The sequence below is a fragment of the Ceratotherium simum genome, chromosome 17 (assembly GCF_057802395.1).
Source record: "Ceratotherium simum simum isolate JZ-2026a chromosome 17, ASM5780239v1, whole genome shotgun sequence".
NCBI classification, from domain to species: Eukaryota; Metazoa; Chordata; class Mammalia; order Perissodactyla; family Rhinocerotidae; genus Ceratotherium; species Ceratotherium simum.
In genome coordinates this window covers 16,998,628-17,015,114 of record NC_141916.1, presented here as the reverse complement: position 1 = coordinate 17,015,114, position 16,487 = coordinate 16,998,628, and the positions used below count along the sequence as shown (strand labels likewise).

General features: G+C 51.4%; 1 protein-coding gene across 1 annotated transcript; it reads left to right on the top strand.

Annotated features, from left to right (window-relative positions):
• Positions 1-1,048: 1,048 nt before the first annotated feature.
• LOC101399992 (keratin, type II cuticular Hb5-like) lies at positions 1,049-14,650 on the top strand. The gene is made up of 9 exons (XM_004429066.3): positions 1,049-1,471; positions 4,190-4,398; positions 5,814-5,874; positions 6,938-7,033; positions 7,718-7,882; positions 8,113-8,238; positions 11,025-11,245; positions 13,765-13,796; positions 14,499-14,650. Exons 1-9 carry the CDS (start codon positions 1,049-1,051, stop codon positions 14,648-14,650), a joined length of 1,485 nt encoding a protein of 494 aa, XP_004429123.2.
• Positions 14,651-16,487: the final 1,837 nt, after the last annotated feature.

Genomic DNA, 16,487 nt, shown 5'->3' with positions numbered 1-16,487 from the left:
CTCTCTGCCAGCTCTTACCATCCTCTAGGACCTGCCGCAGGTTTCACCTCCTTTGTGACCTCTGCCTGCCATGGGTGAGTGGCCTCCTCGCAGACCCAGCGTACTCCTTGTACCCGGTCAGCCGTCTTTCCTTCATTTGCCGTGGATCTTTCCTGCCTCTGTGGGTCTCCACTTGAGGTCCAGCGTCCTTGAGGATAAACTGTCCACTGGCTTGATTTCCCGCAGCATCTAGATCAGGGCCTTCCTCTGGGTGGACCTCAGCACTTGCCTGTCAATGAAGCCACCTCCTCCAGGAAGCTCCCCGAGCCCGGCTCCTGGGCCTGGCGCACAGGGCGGGGTCAACTGGTATTTGTGGACTAGATGAGGAAGCCCTCCAGACACTGGCCATTCCCTACTGTGTGCTGTCTATTCTATTCAAGCAATGCTTTGAGGACCCACTAAGTGCTGGTTTCCATGGAGATGTAAGAGTAGAGAATACATCGTTTCTGAATCCAGGGGACAGGACCATCTCCAGTAACTCTTCTGTAAGACAGGATGTAGTTAAGAGCGATAACAGGCAGAGCTTGAAGAGGCTCACTGCACATGTGCTCACCCCGGAAGGCTGAGCCTTAGGGGAGAAACACAGGATCTGCCTGGAAGGACAGGCTGGTGGGACCTTGGTGGGACATGGGACCCTTCGAGCTTCATGTGCTGGCCCCAGCCTCCCCTTGCCTACGTGGGATAATGATCCCAGGTCTGCTTTCAGGGCGGGAGGGGAAGTAGGGACTGAACAGATGTGTCCAGGCCTGTGGGGTTGGGAAGGCAGGGGACAGGCTTGTGTGGAGCAGGGTCTTCTTGATCCACCTATTAAAAGGGGCAAGTTTCAGCTTTCCTCCCGGTCTGCCTAGCGGGAGTTTCCCACGCTCGTAAAGGGCATTAATAACTTTCTCCTGCCTTTGATGTTGTCGGGAGGCCTTTGTCTGCCAGATAAAAGGCAGGGGCAGTAACACGTCTCCGGGGTGAGACCCGTGTCCTTTAGTCCTCTCCACTTCCCCTGCAGAGCAGCGGCATGGCGAGCCGTTCCCACCGCATCAGCTCCAGCTACGGGGCCAGGAATGTCAGCTCCTGCTCCGCCATTGTGCCCAAGCCCGGGGCTCGCGGCTGCACCAGAGCCCTGGCCTCCTGCGGGGGCAGCCCTGGGGGGCCGGGCTACAGGCGCCTCGGGGGCTTTGGCAGCCGGAGCTTGTGTGCAGTGGGGTCCCCACAGGTCACGGTGAGCTGTGGACGGTCCCTACGCATTGGGGGCAGCTTTGGCTATCGGGCAGGGGGCATTTGCGGGCCCAGCACACCCTGCATCACGACCGTGACTGTCAATGAGAGCCTCCTGGCGCCCCTCAACCTGGAGATCGACCCCAACGCTCAGTGCGTGAAGCAAGAGGAGAAGGAGCAGATTAAGTGTCTTAACAACAAGTTCGCTGCCTTCATCGACAAGGTGGGTCTGTGGGCTGTTCCCTGGGGCAGTGGCTTGGAGGGGGCAAGGGATGTGGAACCCAGTGAGGGGCTGGGTTCAAATTCTTCAAGTTCCAGCCCTGCTACCTGTTAGCGCATGGCTAACGTGAGAAGGTGGCTGAATCAGGGTCTCGGTTTTCAAATGCAATAATGGATGTGAAACCACCAGACAGAAGAGGATGGTTTATTGCTGCTTCTTAACCTGTCCGGCAAGAGCCGAGTGTGTGTCTATGGCCCCATCTCCTGGACCTCAGCCATCACACAGTGAGAGGGGGTGGGTGGGGTGCGCATCTCTGCGTAGGCTGGTGTTTAACCCTCTCCTAGAGGAGATGCCGCCATCCCCAGTGTGAGAGGTGAGCCAGGACGAAGAGGGGCCAGAAGCTCCTTTCCTGCTCCTTCCTGGTGGGATCATGGTAGGAAGACTATGAATTCCCAGACCCTCTGCCCCGGGCACCCTCCCCACTAACACTTACAGGGATTAAAGCCATAACTTGAGAAACTGGAGGGGAGGTCCCTGAGGGGTTGTTGAGTTGCACTTCTCTTATGTTGCAGTCTCCCAGCCATCTTCTGGTTGGATACATTGCTCTGCTTTCCTTTGACCCACTGATGTGCCCTCTGATCCACCGTCTGATTTCTGGGGGAGGTCGGCCACTGAAGTCCAAGGGAGGACAGGCTTCTCTCCCAGGGCTGACTGGCGTGCCTGTCTACACCCCGGGCCTTTGTAAGAAGGCTCACCCAGGATGATGGCGGTGGGAGCTTTGCTCTCAGACAAACACCGCCATCAGAAAAGGGCCTGTCTGTGAGCAATGGTGCTGTACATCTATTCTTACCGTGCTGCTGGCTGTCCAAAGCCCTCTTCCCTCCCATGGACACAAAGAAGCTGACCAAGGATCATGCAGGTTGTTTGTTGCACAAGGACACCCTCCAAGGGTAGGGGAGGTTGAAGTCCAGCCCATGCTCTGCTCGCTGGGCTGTGAGCCCTGGCAGGGGGCCACATCTGCCTGGAGGGGCACCTTTTCCTAATTTGTTCAAAAGCACGGTGAGGGCCCTGAGCACGCAGACTCAGGGACTTTGCACATGGCCTTTTGGGCATCACCCAGGTGTGCTGCCCTCTCTGTTGTGAGGAGTCAGTTCTGGTCCGAGGAGAGAGACTCACACTCTGCACCAGGCTGGCTTTCCCTCCCTTGAGGTTGCTGACAACCACCTACCTCCTTCCAGTGTCCTTCCTTCTGGGTGAGCTCCAGAAGTGCAAACTGCATTGCTGTGCTGCGGTTAAGCCTGCAGAGCAGGCAAGTCAGAGAGCTGCCCCCACGACCTGGGCCTGCAGGTGGAAACCCAAGGGGGTGCCTGTTGGATAATCAGGATTTGGGTTTCTCTTCCCGCAAGCAATGGAGAGCTGCTTTATACCAGGCTGGTACTCCCAGAGGTTAGGGCTCAAGAGGAGATCCCCTAGTTTAGAGTTGGCAACTGCGCGGGGCCTGGAGGACGTGCGAATGTAGCCAAGCTACGCAGGCCCTGCATCACGGGAGCTTCCAGTTTGTCAGGGTTGGGGAAATCCGGATTCTTGTTTGAAATCGCTCAATGATTAAATGTTGGCAATGAATCTGATTTTTACAAAACAGTGTGCAGGCCAAATGAACCATGCCTCTGGGCCAGAGAGGGCCGGGGGGCCGCCAGTGTACAATTGCTGCTGTATTCCCACGGCCTCCGTTCACGAGGCTCAGAGAGAATGAGGCACAGTGGCCTGGTGAACGACAGAGCTGGGCAGTGGAAGATTCCCTAACCCTGGTCCAGGGCCCCCTCCGGGGCTCCTGCACCCCAGGATCAGAGTGAGGGAGAGTCACGGTGGGTGCATTTCTCAATCACTGCCATAAAAATGCTCATACACTTAGCAGCTTAAAACAACACAAATTTATTTTCTCATGAGGCTGAAATCAAGGTGTTGGCAGGGTTGCGTTTCTTCCGGAGGCCCTACGGGAGACCTATTTTCAGGGACATGCAGGCTTTCGGCAGAATTGAGTTCTGTGTGATTGTAGGACTGAGGTCCCTGTCCCCTTGCTGGCAGGCTGCTGGAGGTTGCTCTCAGGTTCTAGAGGCGCCAATCCTTGACTCATGGCCCCTTCGCCCTCCATCTTCAAAGCCAGTGATAGTGGTGGAGTATTTCTCGTGTTTCTGATCTCTCCTCTGCCTCCTTCTGAGCATCTCTCTCACTCTCCTGCTGTCCTCTTCCACTTTAAAAGGCCCATGTGACTACCTTGGGGCCACCTGGACAATTCAGGATAATCTCCTGATCTTCATGTCCATAACGTTAATTCCCTCTGCAAGGTCCCTTTTGCCGTGTAGTGTAACATATTCACAGGTTCCAGGGATTAGGATGTGGACATCTTTGAGGGACCATTTTTGGTCTACCACACATGGTTTGGGGTATTTTTTCAGGATCAGATGTTATTTCATTCTGTGTGGAATAAACAAATCACAAGTAAATTGTGTGCTCTTTCTGGGAGATGGGGATGGGGTGAGGGGTGTCACTTGGGGAACAATTGTGACCCACGCTTTCAGACTTTGCCAAATGATTTGGCCTTCAGGGGAAGGTCACAGGCTGCTGCAGATCAGGGGTCATCCGCGAGGGCAGAGAGGGCTCTGGCGGACCAGCACCTCCTCGGGCTCTTCCTGAGTCTCCTTCCCCCACCCTGGGCGGCAGGTGCGCTTCCTGGAGCAGCAGAACAAGCTGCTGGAGACCAAACTGCAGTTCTACCAGAACCGCAAGTGCTGCGACAGCAACCTGGAGCCGCTGTTCAGTGGCTACATTGAGACGCTGCGGCGGGAGGCCGAGCTAGTGGAGGCCGACAGCGGGAGGCTGGCCTCGGAGCTCAACCACGTGCAGGAGGTGCTGGAGGGCTACAAGAAGAGGCGAGTGCGGTCCGGCTGGGGGCGGTTATAGGTGTGGGATAGGTCTTGGCTGAGTCCACACAACTCTCCCGGGGGTGGAGAAGGCTGAACATCAGGGTCATTCCAGGCTGCCTATCAGACAGCTCTGCCATATCAGTCTGCTCCATCTTGTCTAGGTCCCCAGCTCTTGCAGCCCCATGGGGGGAACTGGGGAAAGATTTGGAGAGAAGAATTACTCCCAGTCTGGGAGGGGTGGGACACACACCCAGGTCACAGACTGACCCAGAGATGGGGAGAGAGGAACAAATGGAACCAGAGGATGGAGAGGGACAGGGCGGGAGAGTGGAACTTGGGAGCAGTCAGCGCTGGGATGGGTGGAAAGGGGAGGTCCCTGGAGAGATTCTTGAAGAAGATCTGGCTGATGCCATTCAAGGTATCTGATGAACTTGGATAATTCTTTTATTTACTCTGCAGAGAAACCATCAGGCTCTTGTTCTGCAAGGCTCCACAATTCAAAGGCCCATGTAAATCTTTCGTTTTAACCCAACTTGTTTGGTTTGGCCATTACCTAGTTTAAACTCAGCAGGTCACTGTTAACTTGCTCGTCTTTGCCTGGTAGATACGGACAGAGTGAAGGGTGATTTTGACATAATCAGTCCTGGTAACTCTAATTGGAAGTAATTGGAATTCTGGACCAGGAAGATCTGGTTTTCCCAGCCAGATGGACCCAGCAATGGGTTTTCACTTCCCTCGGGGGGATGCAAATGCAGACACAACTCTGTTCGCAAGTGTCAAAGTCTGCCTCCCATTCTCTGATGTGAGGGCCGGTAATTACAGGGCTCAGAGTTTATAGCAGCCCAAATTACCCTGTCATTAAAAAGCTGTGAAAACCCTGCTCTGGTAACTCTGCTCTTCTTGCTGGCTGGGGCAGGGCTGCCCCAGGGCTAAGACCTCAAGGGCAAGAGCAAGGGATGGGCCCGGCTGGTGGAGGAGGGCTGTGCAAACACCCCCTGCAGTTGGGCACGGTGGCTTGATTCCTGATTTCAAATCCTGGGATGTTGGGGGAAGGGATGGCTTCATGGAGCTTTATGTTTTGGACAATTTTAGGGTTGTGAGGCCCCCTGGAGCATCTGTCTTTCATTGATCCCACAAATATATGCTGAGTGCCTTACTGCACACCTGGCAAATTAACCCAAGATGCAGAGAGATTGAATGCCTTGCCTGAGATTTCACAGCGAGTTCAGTCCAAGCTTGGACCAGAAACCAGGGACTTGGACTCTGTCCGGGGTCCTTTTGGTGGGTTCTTTGTGGCGGAGAAATAGAAGTCCCGAGAGGCCAAGCCTCTTCTCCCAGGGCGCACAGAGAGCCGAGGGCAGAACGCTGGCCAGCCCAAGGCCCTCACCCCCAAGCTCCTTACCTGTGCCCTCTCTCCTCAGGTATGAAGAAGAGGTGGCCCTCAGGGCCACGGCTGAGAATGAGTTTGTGGTGCTGAAGAAGGTGAGTGACTCTTCCCACACGGGAAGGAATTAAATCTTGGATGCTGGACGGTCGGAGACTGAGCATCCTGTCAAGTTCGCGTCAGTCCAGCTGTGGTGGCTGGGCGCTGGAGTCCCCTGGCAAATGGAGGCCAGTCGGTCAGTTGGCAGACTGCAGAAGCCCTCTTGGTCCCTGTGCAGGGACCCAGACTGTGCTGACGGAGCCTTCTTAAAAAGAAAACCTCATCATGCTGCTGTTTGGATTTTTGTAAACTCCCTGATTAGCTGAAATGGCCCCTTTTAAATCCTATTCACTCTCGTGTGGGCCTTGCCTCCTCCTGTGGTCCCAGAGTGGGGAGTTGTTGGTTCTCAGCTTGCTAGGGATCTTGTGAGCCGTGGCCCTCATTCAGTGCAATTGTGGGTGATGAAGAAACCAGAGAAAAACTGCTAATGATTTCCCTTTGGTTTCAAATTGGTGAGTTGACGTGTATACTAATGCTCTTTAACAAATAATGTGTTTACCAAGCATCTTATTTGTGAGTAATCACAGAATGGAGAGAGGGCTGGTAGAAAATCTGCCAGCAGAGGTGTGACCTTGGTCTCAGGCAGCAAAGTCAGCTATTTGGGTGTTGGGCGTCACCTGACCTGGGCACGGAGGACGACCTGCTGGACGGGTACACCCATGGCTCAGTGACCACCACCTGGTCGTGCTCCGTGGGCCAGTTTGGCTCAACAGCAGCAACCCGACGTTTTGGGCTGTAATCTTAGGCTATCTGCTTCAACAATGTTCCCAATTCTGAAAGAATTGGAAAAAAAGTCTGTAGCGGTCAGACTTCTCTCTACTTCTTATCCCAAGTGTTCCTACTGATGTTTATGTGATGGGAGGTAATGTCACTGGCGGGTAACAAAGGCCCTGTCCCTCCTAGAGGGGCCCTGAAGGTGAAGACGAAAAGTCCAGGTTAGACATGTAATTGCAGATTGGATGGGCCAGGGCAGAGAGGTGGGCCAGGAGATGGCCTCAGGGTGCAGAGGTCCCGGGGCACCGAATGACCCGTGCCCTGCCCTCTCCTGTCTGTCTCCTCCAGGACATAGATGGTGCCTATCTGCGCAAGGCTGACCTGGAGGCCAACGTGGAGGCTCTGAAGGAGGAGACGGGCTTCCTGCAGGCCCTCTATGAGGAGGTGAGTCTCTCCCCATCTCCGCAAGAGCGAGCGAGGGAGCCGACCAAGGAGGGTTTTCTGTCACTGTGCCCTGGTTCTGGGGAAGGTTGTCCGTTCCTTACTTTTCCAGGACCTCACATCCTTTCCTTTTGTGACCAGAGGAGATTTTCTCCTGTTCAGGCTTCCTTTCAAATGGAAACGGGTGATGGCTTTCCTTTAAAATGATTTGAAAGACTGTGGTTCATTGCCTGTCTACACAGCATAACATGAAGTGGAGATTTGACAGTATATGTGGTAGATATGATTATAATATCTTATTAATTCAGATAGTGTGAAAACCCAATTAGAAAACCCAGGACTCTAAATCTGGCCGTTATCTGGTTGATGGGATTTATAGGGACAGCTACAGCTGATCTGGATAGTTCAGGCCCCAAGGGAATGATCCGGTTTGTCCCTATCCATAGACATCGGCCTCTGTTGACCCAGGCATTAGTGGAATGCCACCTTACTCGCTGCCTTGAGGCCATGGTCCAAATTCTAGCCTTTCCCTCTGAAACCCACACTTCAAAAATTTTCCTGACTTGCCAGTAGTTTTCTAATTTATTTCCTGAAGTTTCGGAGTTGGGACTGTTTTCGGGATTCCCTGCTGAGAGGGGCGTCGGAGGGGGATCTGGAGCTGAGGGCACTGGCTGTGGTCTCCTACAGGAAATCTACCTCCTTCAGTCACAAATCTCGGACACCTTGGTGGTGGTCAAGATGGACAACAGCCGGGAGCTCAACATGGACTCAGTTGTGGGGGAGATCAAGGCTCAGTACGACGATGTCGCCAGCCGCAGCCGGGCCGAGGCTGAGTGCTGGTACCAAACCAAGGTGAGTTGGAGGGCTGGGCTGGGCAGGGAGGATGGCGGGAACCTGGAGCTTCCCTGGGAAATGCATTATGCACTCAGGGGGGCTGCAGCGGAGGTCCCGCAGAGCAAGGGAAGGAGGTGGGGCTATCGCAGAAGAGCAGGGGGCTGGGTCTCCCTAGCGACATCCCAGCGCCCTCTCCAGCCCCGTCACAATCATTGGCTGTTTCCCCATGTTTGTCTCCCAAACCGTAGTGTGAGGAGATGAAGGCCACAGTGACCCAGCAGGGCGAGAACCTCCGCAGAACCAAGGATGAGCTCAATGAGCTGAACCGCATGATCCAGAGGCTGATGGCAGAGGTGGAGAACGCCAAGCAGCAGGTCGGGGGACGCGGAAACCCCACTCCACGCACCTGCTGCTTCTGATCTGCCTGCTGCTTTCCTCCTGCCATCTTTGGACAGGCTTCTATTTTAACCACTTGCATCTGAAGGACCAACAATGCACAAAATATTTGAGGCAGAGAATTGGTCTGTCTACCTTCCTTGAATCCTGCTTTTATTTCTCTCCATATCCCTTCACCATTTCTCTCCCCTAAACACACCTCGGACAATATGGTCTCCTGCTTTCTCTCTTTCTCCCCACCTCTCATGATGGACTCGAGGTGCACGGACATGCACTGATCGCACAGCACTCTGTAAAGAGGGTGCACTAGCCCCATCTGTGCCTTCCTGTAATTTAAAATCGTCCGTCCTTCGTCTTCCACTCACCCCCTCCCCATCCCCAGCACTCATTCCCGTGTATTCAGTAAACGTGCTTATACTCCGTCTTTCATACCTGTATTTACATGAATACATATATAGACTTTAAAATATGTTTATATAAACTTTTTAGTGTTTTAAGTAAGGATATTATGCTGTAAATCTCATTCTGACTCTTCCCTTTGCCAGTGGCATTATGTCTTTGAAATCCACGCATGTTGCTATGAATGGTCTATTTCCTGATTTCTGCTGCACGGAATTCTATAACGTTCATAAGCCATAGTTTCCTATCCATTCCTTTTTTGAAAGATATTTAGTTTGCCTCCAAGTCTTTGCAACTACAACCGGTTGTATATATTTTTATGCACGTCTCCGCGAGCACCTGCAGGAGAGATGTTTTGAAGCTGGAAAGCAGTTAGTGGAATTGTGGGCTGTAAGCTGTGCACCTATTCACTTTCCCTAGTGCCAGCGGAGCGCCGTGCCAGCCTGCACTCCCGGTGTCGTGTCGGCACAGGAGGGCTCTGCTCCAGCGCATGCTATTATCAGACTTTCAAATTCTTGTGGATCTCACAGGTGTAAACCGGCATCTAATTGTTAATTTCCTTTTCATTTCTCTGCTTAACCAGTGATATGGAATGTCTCCTCATTCACTTACGACTCATTTGTGTTTCCCCTTCTAAGAATTGCCAATTCACGTCATCTACCCATTTTTCAATTGTGATTCCTTGTTTCTTGGTGATGTGCAGCAGGCCCTTGTCCCTTCTCTCTAGACTGTAACCCTTTGTCAGTTCTACATGTTGCAATGAATCGTCTCTCAGTTGCTCACTCGTCTGTTTGCTTTTCTCTGAGGTCCTTTACTGAACAGGAATCTTTAACCTGGATGTGCCCAAATCCATCAGTTCTTACCCTAATGGTTTACACTTATGAAGGCGGAGGCCACAGAGGAATCCTCTTACATTTTTGTTCTCTACTAGTTTGATAGTTTTACCTCTTACATTTAGGTCTTTAATCCATCTGAACTTTATTTTTTGTATATACAGTGAGTGGGGTTTTAATTTAATTTTTCTACATATAGTAAGAAAATTTATTACATAATCCATTCTTTCCTTGCTGGTTTGTGATACTGCATCTATCATAAGACTGAGTTCCAACATAAACCTGAGTTTCCACATCTTGGCTGTGATGAACATAGGAGTGCTAATATCTTTTCTAGATCCTGATTTCAATTCTTTTGGAGAAATACTCAGAAGTGGGATTGCTAGATCATATTTTTTTTTTTTGTGAGGAAGATCAGCCCTGAGCTAACACCCATGCCATTCCTCCTCTTTTTGCTGAGGAAGACTGGCCCTGGGCTAACATCTGTGCCCATCTTTCTCCACTTTATATGGGACGCTGCCACATCATGGCCTGACAAGCGGTGAGTCGGCGTGCGCCCGGGATCCGAACCCGGGCCGCCAAGAGTGGAGCTCGCGCACTTAACCACTACGCCACAGGGCTGGTCCCAGCTGGATCACATTTTTAATTGTTTGAGGAAGGTCCATACTATTTCCCACAGCAGCTGCACCATTTTGCATTCCCACCAATAGTGTGCAAGGGGTTGCAGTTTCTCCACATCCTTGCCAGCACTTGTCGTCTTATTTTTTTGATAAGCCATCCTGACAGGTGTGAGGTGATTCTCATTGTGGTTTTGATTTGCATTTCCATGATGATCCGTGATGATGAGCATTTTTTCATATACCTGTTGGCCATTCGTATGTCTTCTTTGGAGAAACGTCTATTTAAGTCCTCAGCCCACTTTTTAAATTGTATCATTAGGTTTTTTCTGCTGTTGAGTTGTAGGAGTTCCCTGTGCTTTCTTAAGTGGGACAGAAGGGAGAGCCGTAGTCAGCGTGTGTGGGGTTGTACATGGGAACTTCTTGCAGCAGGTTGATCTCAGTGGGCCCAAGACTGAGACTCCATACAGCGGCCTCTGAAAACCTGGGCTTGGCACTAATTAATTGGGCAGCTTAGGGCAAGTCACAGCCTCTCTGAGTGTGGGTTTCTTCATCTGCGTAATGAGAATAACAACGCCTGTTCTGACAGGCTCACAGAGTAACTGGAAGGTCAAAGAAGATAACGTCTGTGAAAGCAGCTTGTGAACTAACAACGGTAAACAAATAAAAGATAATATAATTATTATTAGTCCTATTCCAGTGCTAGCATTTCTTCCCGCTAATGGCTCACCATGGACTTGAGTTTTGCAACAAAGTGGTATAAAAATGACAGAAGAAAGCTCCAAATGGCCATTATGTCCCTGCCTAGTTAATTCGAAAGTTGACCACTTAGGATGGTGGTGAAATAGGATGACTCACCGGGGTTCCCACAGCCTGCACCCTCCTCACGCTCCTTCCTCCTCTCCTGCCCCCCAGCGCTGCAAGCTGGAGGCCGCCGTGGCCGAGGCCGAGCAGCAGGGCGAGGCGGCCCTCAGTGACGCCCGCAGCAAGCTGGCCGGGCTGGAGGGCGCCCTGCAGAAGGCCAAGCAGGACATGGCCTGCCTGCTGAGGGAGTACCAGGAGGTGCTGAACTCCAAGCTGGGCCTGGACATCGAGATCGCCACCTACAGGCGCCTGCTGGAGGGCGAGGAGCAGAGGTGAGGACAGGGCTCAGGGTCACTTCACATCCCCACTCAAGGCTAGAAAAGGGCCTCACTGGACTATCATCCTCCAGGCAGAGAGTGTTCAAACTGGGAAAGACTGTAGACTCACGAACTCCAACCATTTCCCCATTTTCAGATGGGGAAACTGAGGCCCAGAGAAAGGAAGGGGCTTGTCCAAGATCAAAGCTAGTTAGTGGTAAAGCCAAAATTACACAACCTCATGGTTAGCACTCCAATGATCTTTTCCCCTTCTACACTGCCCCTCCAGCTGCCCCTCAAGCTCATTCCAAGGCAACTACTTTACCTTGTTGCCCCAGAACATGTTTCTGCAATCCCATCTCGGTGGGTTCTAAAGGCTGGAATCATTCAGAAGATTTGTTAAAGACCATTTGATTTGCGATGCGCAGACAAGGAATCCTATCAACTTAGATAGCCTGGTGTCCAGGACCAGCAACAGAAGCGAGCAGCACAGGCTCCTTGCTTAGCAGGGGAAGACGGGCAGACATACATCCACCCTCCAGGTGACAGGGTTAGTGTCCCAGGGAGGCTGTCGGAGGCTTCTCAGAGGAGGAAGTAGAAGAGCTGAGGGGCTGGAAAAGGGACGGGACACCAGGCTGTGCTGATGGTTTGAGCCTGGTGGGGTGGGGGGCAGGTGAAGTCAGCACGGGAAGGAGAAGTGTGGATTTACGCCTGGGATGGTGCATGGGCCTCTAGCCTTGAGGTGGCCACAACAATATTGCCCCCTAGCTGGGTCCCATCAGGGGCCACAGGCTAGACAGGGGAGTAGTGTTTAGAGGTGATCGTGAGCTGTGAGCCCGACCACCTGGGTTCAAATCTCAGCTCTACCACTCGCTAGCTGAGAACCTCTATGCCTCAGTGTCCTAAGCTGTACAACAGATGATCGTAAAACCCCTCTTCGGGCTGTTGCCAGGATTAAACAAGTTAATGGGACTTAGTAGGCACAAGTAGGAGGAGGTTATTATCAGAATAAGAACATGTCTATCCAGGGTATCCGGGCAGGGCTACACCCATGGAGAGGCTCCTATTAACCTGGTTGGAGTTAGAAATCTGACATGAGTGACACCCTCGGCAACTGGCCATGCTGCTGGATTTGCGCCCTGTTCGACTGAAGCAGGTAAACTTTTCTGTCCATTTCGTCAGGCCTGTGGGTGACTATCTCCGACTTTGCACCCTTAAGCCCCCAACCCACTCACCAGCATTCAGTGAGGGACTCGGCATTTGCACCATGAAACGTATTTTCATTAAGATAATAATCATTAGTGTATTAACGACTCAGTCGTATAATGAATGAGGCGCTGTCCCAACACGTGAGATTTGAAAGGGGGTTTTAGCATATTGTGCCTTGCATATTGTAGCCATTGACCTTTTAACAGACCTTCTTCTCTTGGCATTTAACATTAATTGGGTTGCACACGTAATGCTCATTGCAGAAAATACAGAAAATAAGAAAATAAAAGCAGCCATAATCACTCAACTCGGAAACAGCCGCTACCAGGATTGTGGTTCAACAAGCGCCATGATGGGCATTGGTTAGAGTCTTCTGGAAGGGCACAGTTCCAAGGCTGTGGCAAAGTCAGATTCACGTGGTAGGGAAGGGAGTCCGAAGCACATATCCTCGCTGCAAAGCCGTGGCGTGGAGGAGGGCTCTGAGTTGGGCGGGATGAGTGAGACGAGGGCTTTCTTAGAGGAAAGGGTTTGAAGCTGGGAGTTAAAAAGGGGAGACAGAATTGAAAGCGCAGTCAGTGTGAGGGAGGTGGGAGCGTTTAAGAAGAGCCTCCTGTAGTGGTATAAACGTCTCATCATTAACAAAATGTTTATAGTGTTGTAGCAAACCCTTACATCTGATTTACTGTGCATCAGGCTCTGCTTGTGGGCACTTTCCAGGAAGAGCTTATGATCACCCTAGAAGGCGAGTTTTATCATCCTCATTTCACGACTGGAGAAACTGAGGCACAGAAAGGTTGGGTGACTTGCCCGTCACCCAGCCCAGGCAGCCTGGCTCTAGAGTCCAGGCTCTTAACCACCACACCTTCCAGCCTCCCTCCACATTTATAATGTCAAGTGGGTGTCTGGGGTACATTTACAAAGGTCTGATTAAAGTGGATCAATTTGGATGATAGGCAAGTTTTTTCCAGAGGTGTCCAGTTAGACTGTAGCTTCTCCCATCACCTCTTCTTTGGCTTTGCTGGAATTTCCAGCCGAGGGACAAGGAGGATGATCCCCTGTGCAACCCCATTTCTCCTTTTCAGTCTACCAAGTTTCCACGGCCGGGAAGCTAACAAAGCCGCAAGTGGACTTTTCGCTGAAACCAAATATTCCCCTGTCCTTTTGGGATCCCAGGAGCAGTGCCCACACTGATGGTGCCTGCACCAGGAAGGCAGCATGCCCCAGCCCCCATCTCCTCTCCCCTCCTTCAGGATGGAGGAGAGTAGGTCTGTCACAAGAGCAGAAGAACTCAACTCTAACCGCTCACTCTCTCCTCTCCCCTGCAGGTTGTGTGAAGGCGTGGGCTCGGTCGACATCTGTAAGTTGGGTGTGTGTGTGGGCACGGTTCTTTTGGGTGTCTATAGTCTTAATATTGAGTTGCAGCTAACTGGTAACTGAACTTCTGTCTGTGGGGCACTGGGTGAGGGAGATAGGAGCTGAAGTCTCTGGGATCTGGACAAAGGGATGGCCCCAAGTATTTGGCGCCTACATGGATCCATGCGGAATATCCCTGAAGCCTAAGTGAATGAATGTGGCAAATTCTGATCCCCTAATTGTTCTGCAAAAAAGAGCCTAAGTCTTTTAGTTATACACAGAATACTCCTCAAGTGGCACAATGTTTTAATAAGAAGAAACATCAGATGTATATTCTGATCAGTTGGGACCACTGCAGGCAACTGTTAAATCTGTAATAATCCAGTGTGTACATAGCCCCTCAGCTAGGTATCTATCTATTCCCATCACCTTTCCAGCAACCATATTTCTAGATGGTCCATCAGGTTTTGATCAAAGATTGTATAAACAAGTCTCAACATTAGTCTGGCTCAAGCAAAGTTAGGTGTCCAATTTGCTAACCCCATTCCTTTAAGAAGCAGATGGCAATAGGTTTAGATTTGACTGTAGTTTTAAAAGATTCACGTCGCTGAATCTGTGAAGAGAATTAATCATTGGTTCTAAAAGATTCTGGGTCATACCACGTCTGGGATGGAAGAGAATTCTGACCCGGTGTCTCTGTTCACAGGTGTGAGCCGTTCCCAGGGCGGCGCGGCCTGCGGGGACCTCAGTTCGACTGTTTCTCGTGGCCTGGGGGGCGTGGCCATCAGCAGTGGCACCCTTTGCTCCCCTTTTGGGGTGGGGGTCTGCTCCAGTGCAAGATCTGTGTGGTTTGCATAGTTGGGGGTGGGACTCGGATGGATGGAGTCCAATGGGGATGTCGGGGGAGTAGGAACGGGGAATCTTGTCTCTCCCAGGCCCAAATGTTAGTTTAGTAGTTTCCCCCTACTGGGAACCCAGAACTAATGCTTCAGTTTTCGTCCTACTGGAGTTTTGATTTACTCTGAGTGCAAACCCTTGGTTTGGCGTTATTGCCACCTCTGTTGATTCTCCCCTCCCTGTGACCCAGGAAAGGGATGTAAAGGCTTTTTGATACAAACTGCTTAGCCAATTTCTTCCCCAACTAACTTCAGGTTAGCAGACATTACTAAGTACTGCCTGTGGGCCAGGCCTCTGGGAGGGGAGCCAGGTGGAGGGATGGCAGTGCATGGGCGCACCTCTGTGCTCTGCCCTCGGATGAGGGGCTGTACACGCCACCTCAGCATGGAGGGGGCAGTGGGGGAGTGGGCTGGGGCTCCGGGAGGCCCCTAACTTAGTCTCAGAGATTGTATGTTCCCAGAGCGTCCCCCAACTGTTCATATGTCAGGATGGAAAACTTGACTGAGGCTCATTGGCTGAGGTTTTCATCGTTGGTGGTTTGGAATCTTATTGTATTTGGGTGATTGCTGTTGTGGCTCCCTCTCTCTTTTGGTGTGTATGATTAAAAGGCTTTCTCCTGGTCACCAAGTGAGTGCCTGCCTCCTTCCTTGTCTTCCCAGCCCACCCAGAGCCCTGATTGCCTCAGTGCTTCTCCAACTGGGGACCACGACCTACATCAGGATCCCTGGGGGGTGGGAGTGGGGGCTTGTTACATAGGCTGATCCTGGGCTCCATCCAGAACTACTGAATCACAAGTTCTGTGGGTGAGCCCAGGAATCTGAATGTAAACAGGCTCCCAGGTGTTGCCTGTAGGATGTAAAGTTTAAGAACCACTGGTATATGGGTGGAGGGAACAGGAGGGTCAGATAATTCTGGCCGTGGAGGTGACTTTCCCTCTGATTCTCACAGGATCAGATTCATCTCTTTGCATTTCTCCTTTGACTTTGCTGAAGGGTCAGAGCCAGTCCGGGCCACGCATGCCGGGGTAGGGTGGGGGCAAAGACAGAAAAGAGGAGGAGAAGGGATCCTGTATTCACAAGCACCTGCTAAGTGGCTGGCACATCATATATGTATTTCATTCATTGCTCACAGCAACAGTATTATTATCTTCATTTTACAGCTAAGGCAATTAAGGCCCAGATAAGTTAAGTAACTTTACTAAGGTCACATAGCTAGTCCAGGATCCAAACTGGCATCTAGGGAATGCCGACGTTCATATACTTCCTGCTGTCTTACCCCAATTATTCTGTCAGACTAAGCATCCTGGCTCATCAGATGCTCCCAGATGAGGGGTTCTAACTGCTCCTACCTTACTAGCCTGACACTTAAGAGGTAAGAGATGGAGGTGACATAAAGGAACCTCCTGGAAGCATCTGTAGAAACATCTCCCTACAGCCTGTGCTCTTCCAGAATCTTGGACGATCTTATTATGGAACAGTTAATACAGGCCCCTCATGTGGGAACCCAGAATTAAAACTCAGCCTTCGAGTTGACGGGCATTTCCCCTGATGGCCTGGACAGGGCCAGTTGAGTGGAGAACTCTGTCTCTGCCCTATTCCTGAACTGCCAGTCCCCAGCAAGTCCCACCTGGGGAGTATGTTCAGAGTCCCTCTGATGCCAGGCTGTGCCCCTGGATGTGATGAGGTGGAGAGAGAGGTTTCTGATGGACGACTTTCTTTCACTTGTCTTATAGGAATAACTCTACTTTTCCCACCTTGTTTTATTTGGGGTAAAAAAAAAGATTTTAAGAAAGACCTGA

What these genes read in the sequence shown, in the direction of transcription:
- LOC101399992 (XM_004429066.3), top strand. Translation starts at nt 1,049, where the DNA reads ATGGCGAGCCGTTCCCACCGCATCAGCTCCAGCTACGGGGCCAGGAAT. An exon ending in AGTGCTGGTACCAAACCAAG is followed by an intron (nt 7,883 to 8,112) that starts GTGAGTTGGAGG and finishes CCCAAACCGTAG; the next exon opens with TGTGAGGAGATGAAGGCCAC. An exon ending in TGGAGAACGCCAAGCAGCAG is followed by an intron (nt 8,239 to 11,024) that starts GTCGGGGGACGC and finishes CCTGCCCCCCAG; the next exon opens with CGCTGCAAGCTGGAGGCCGC.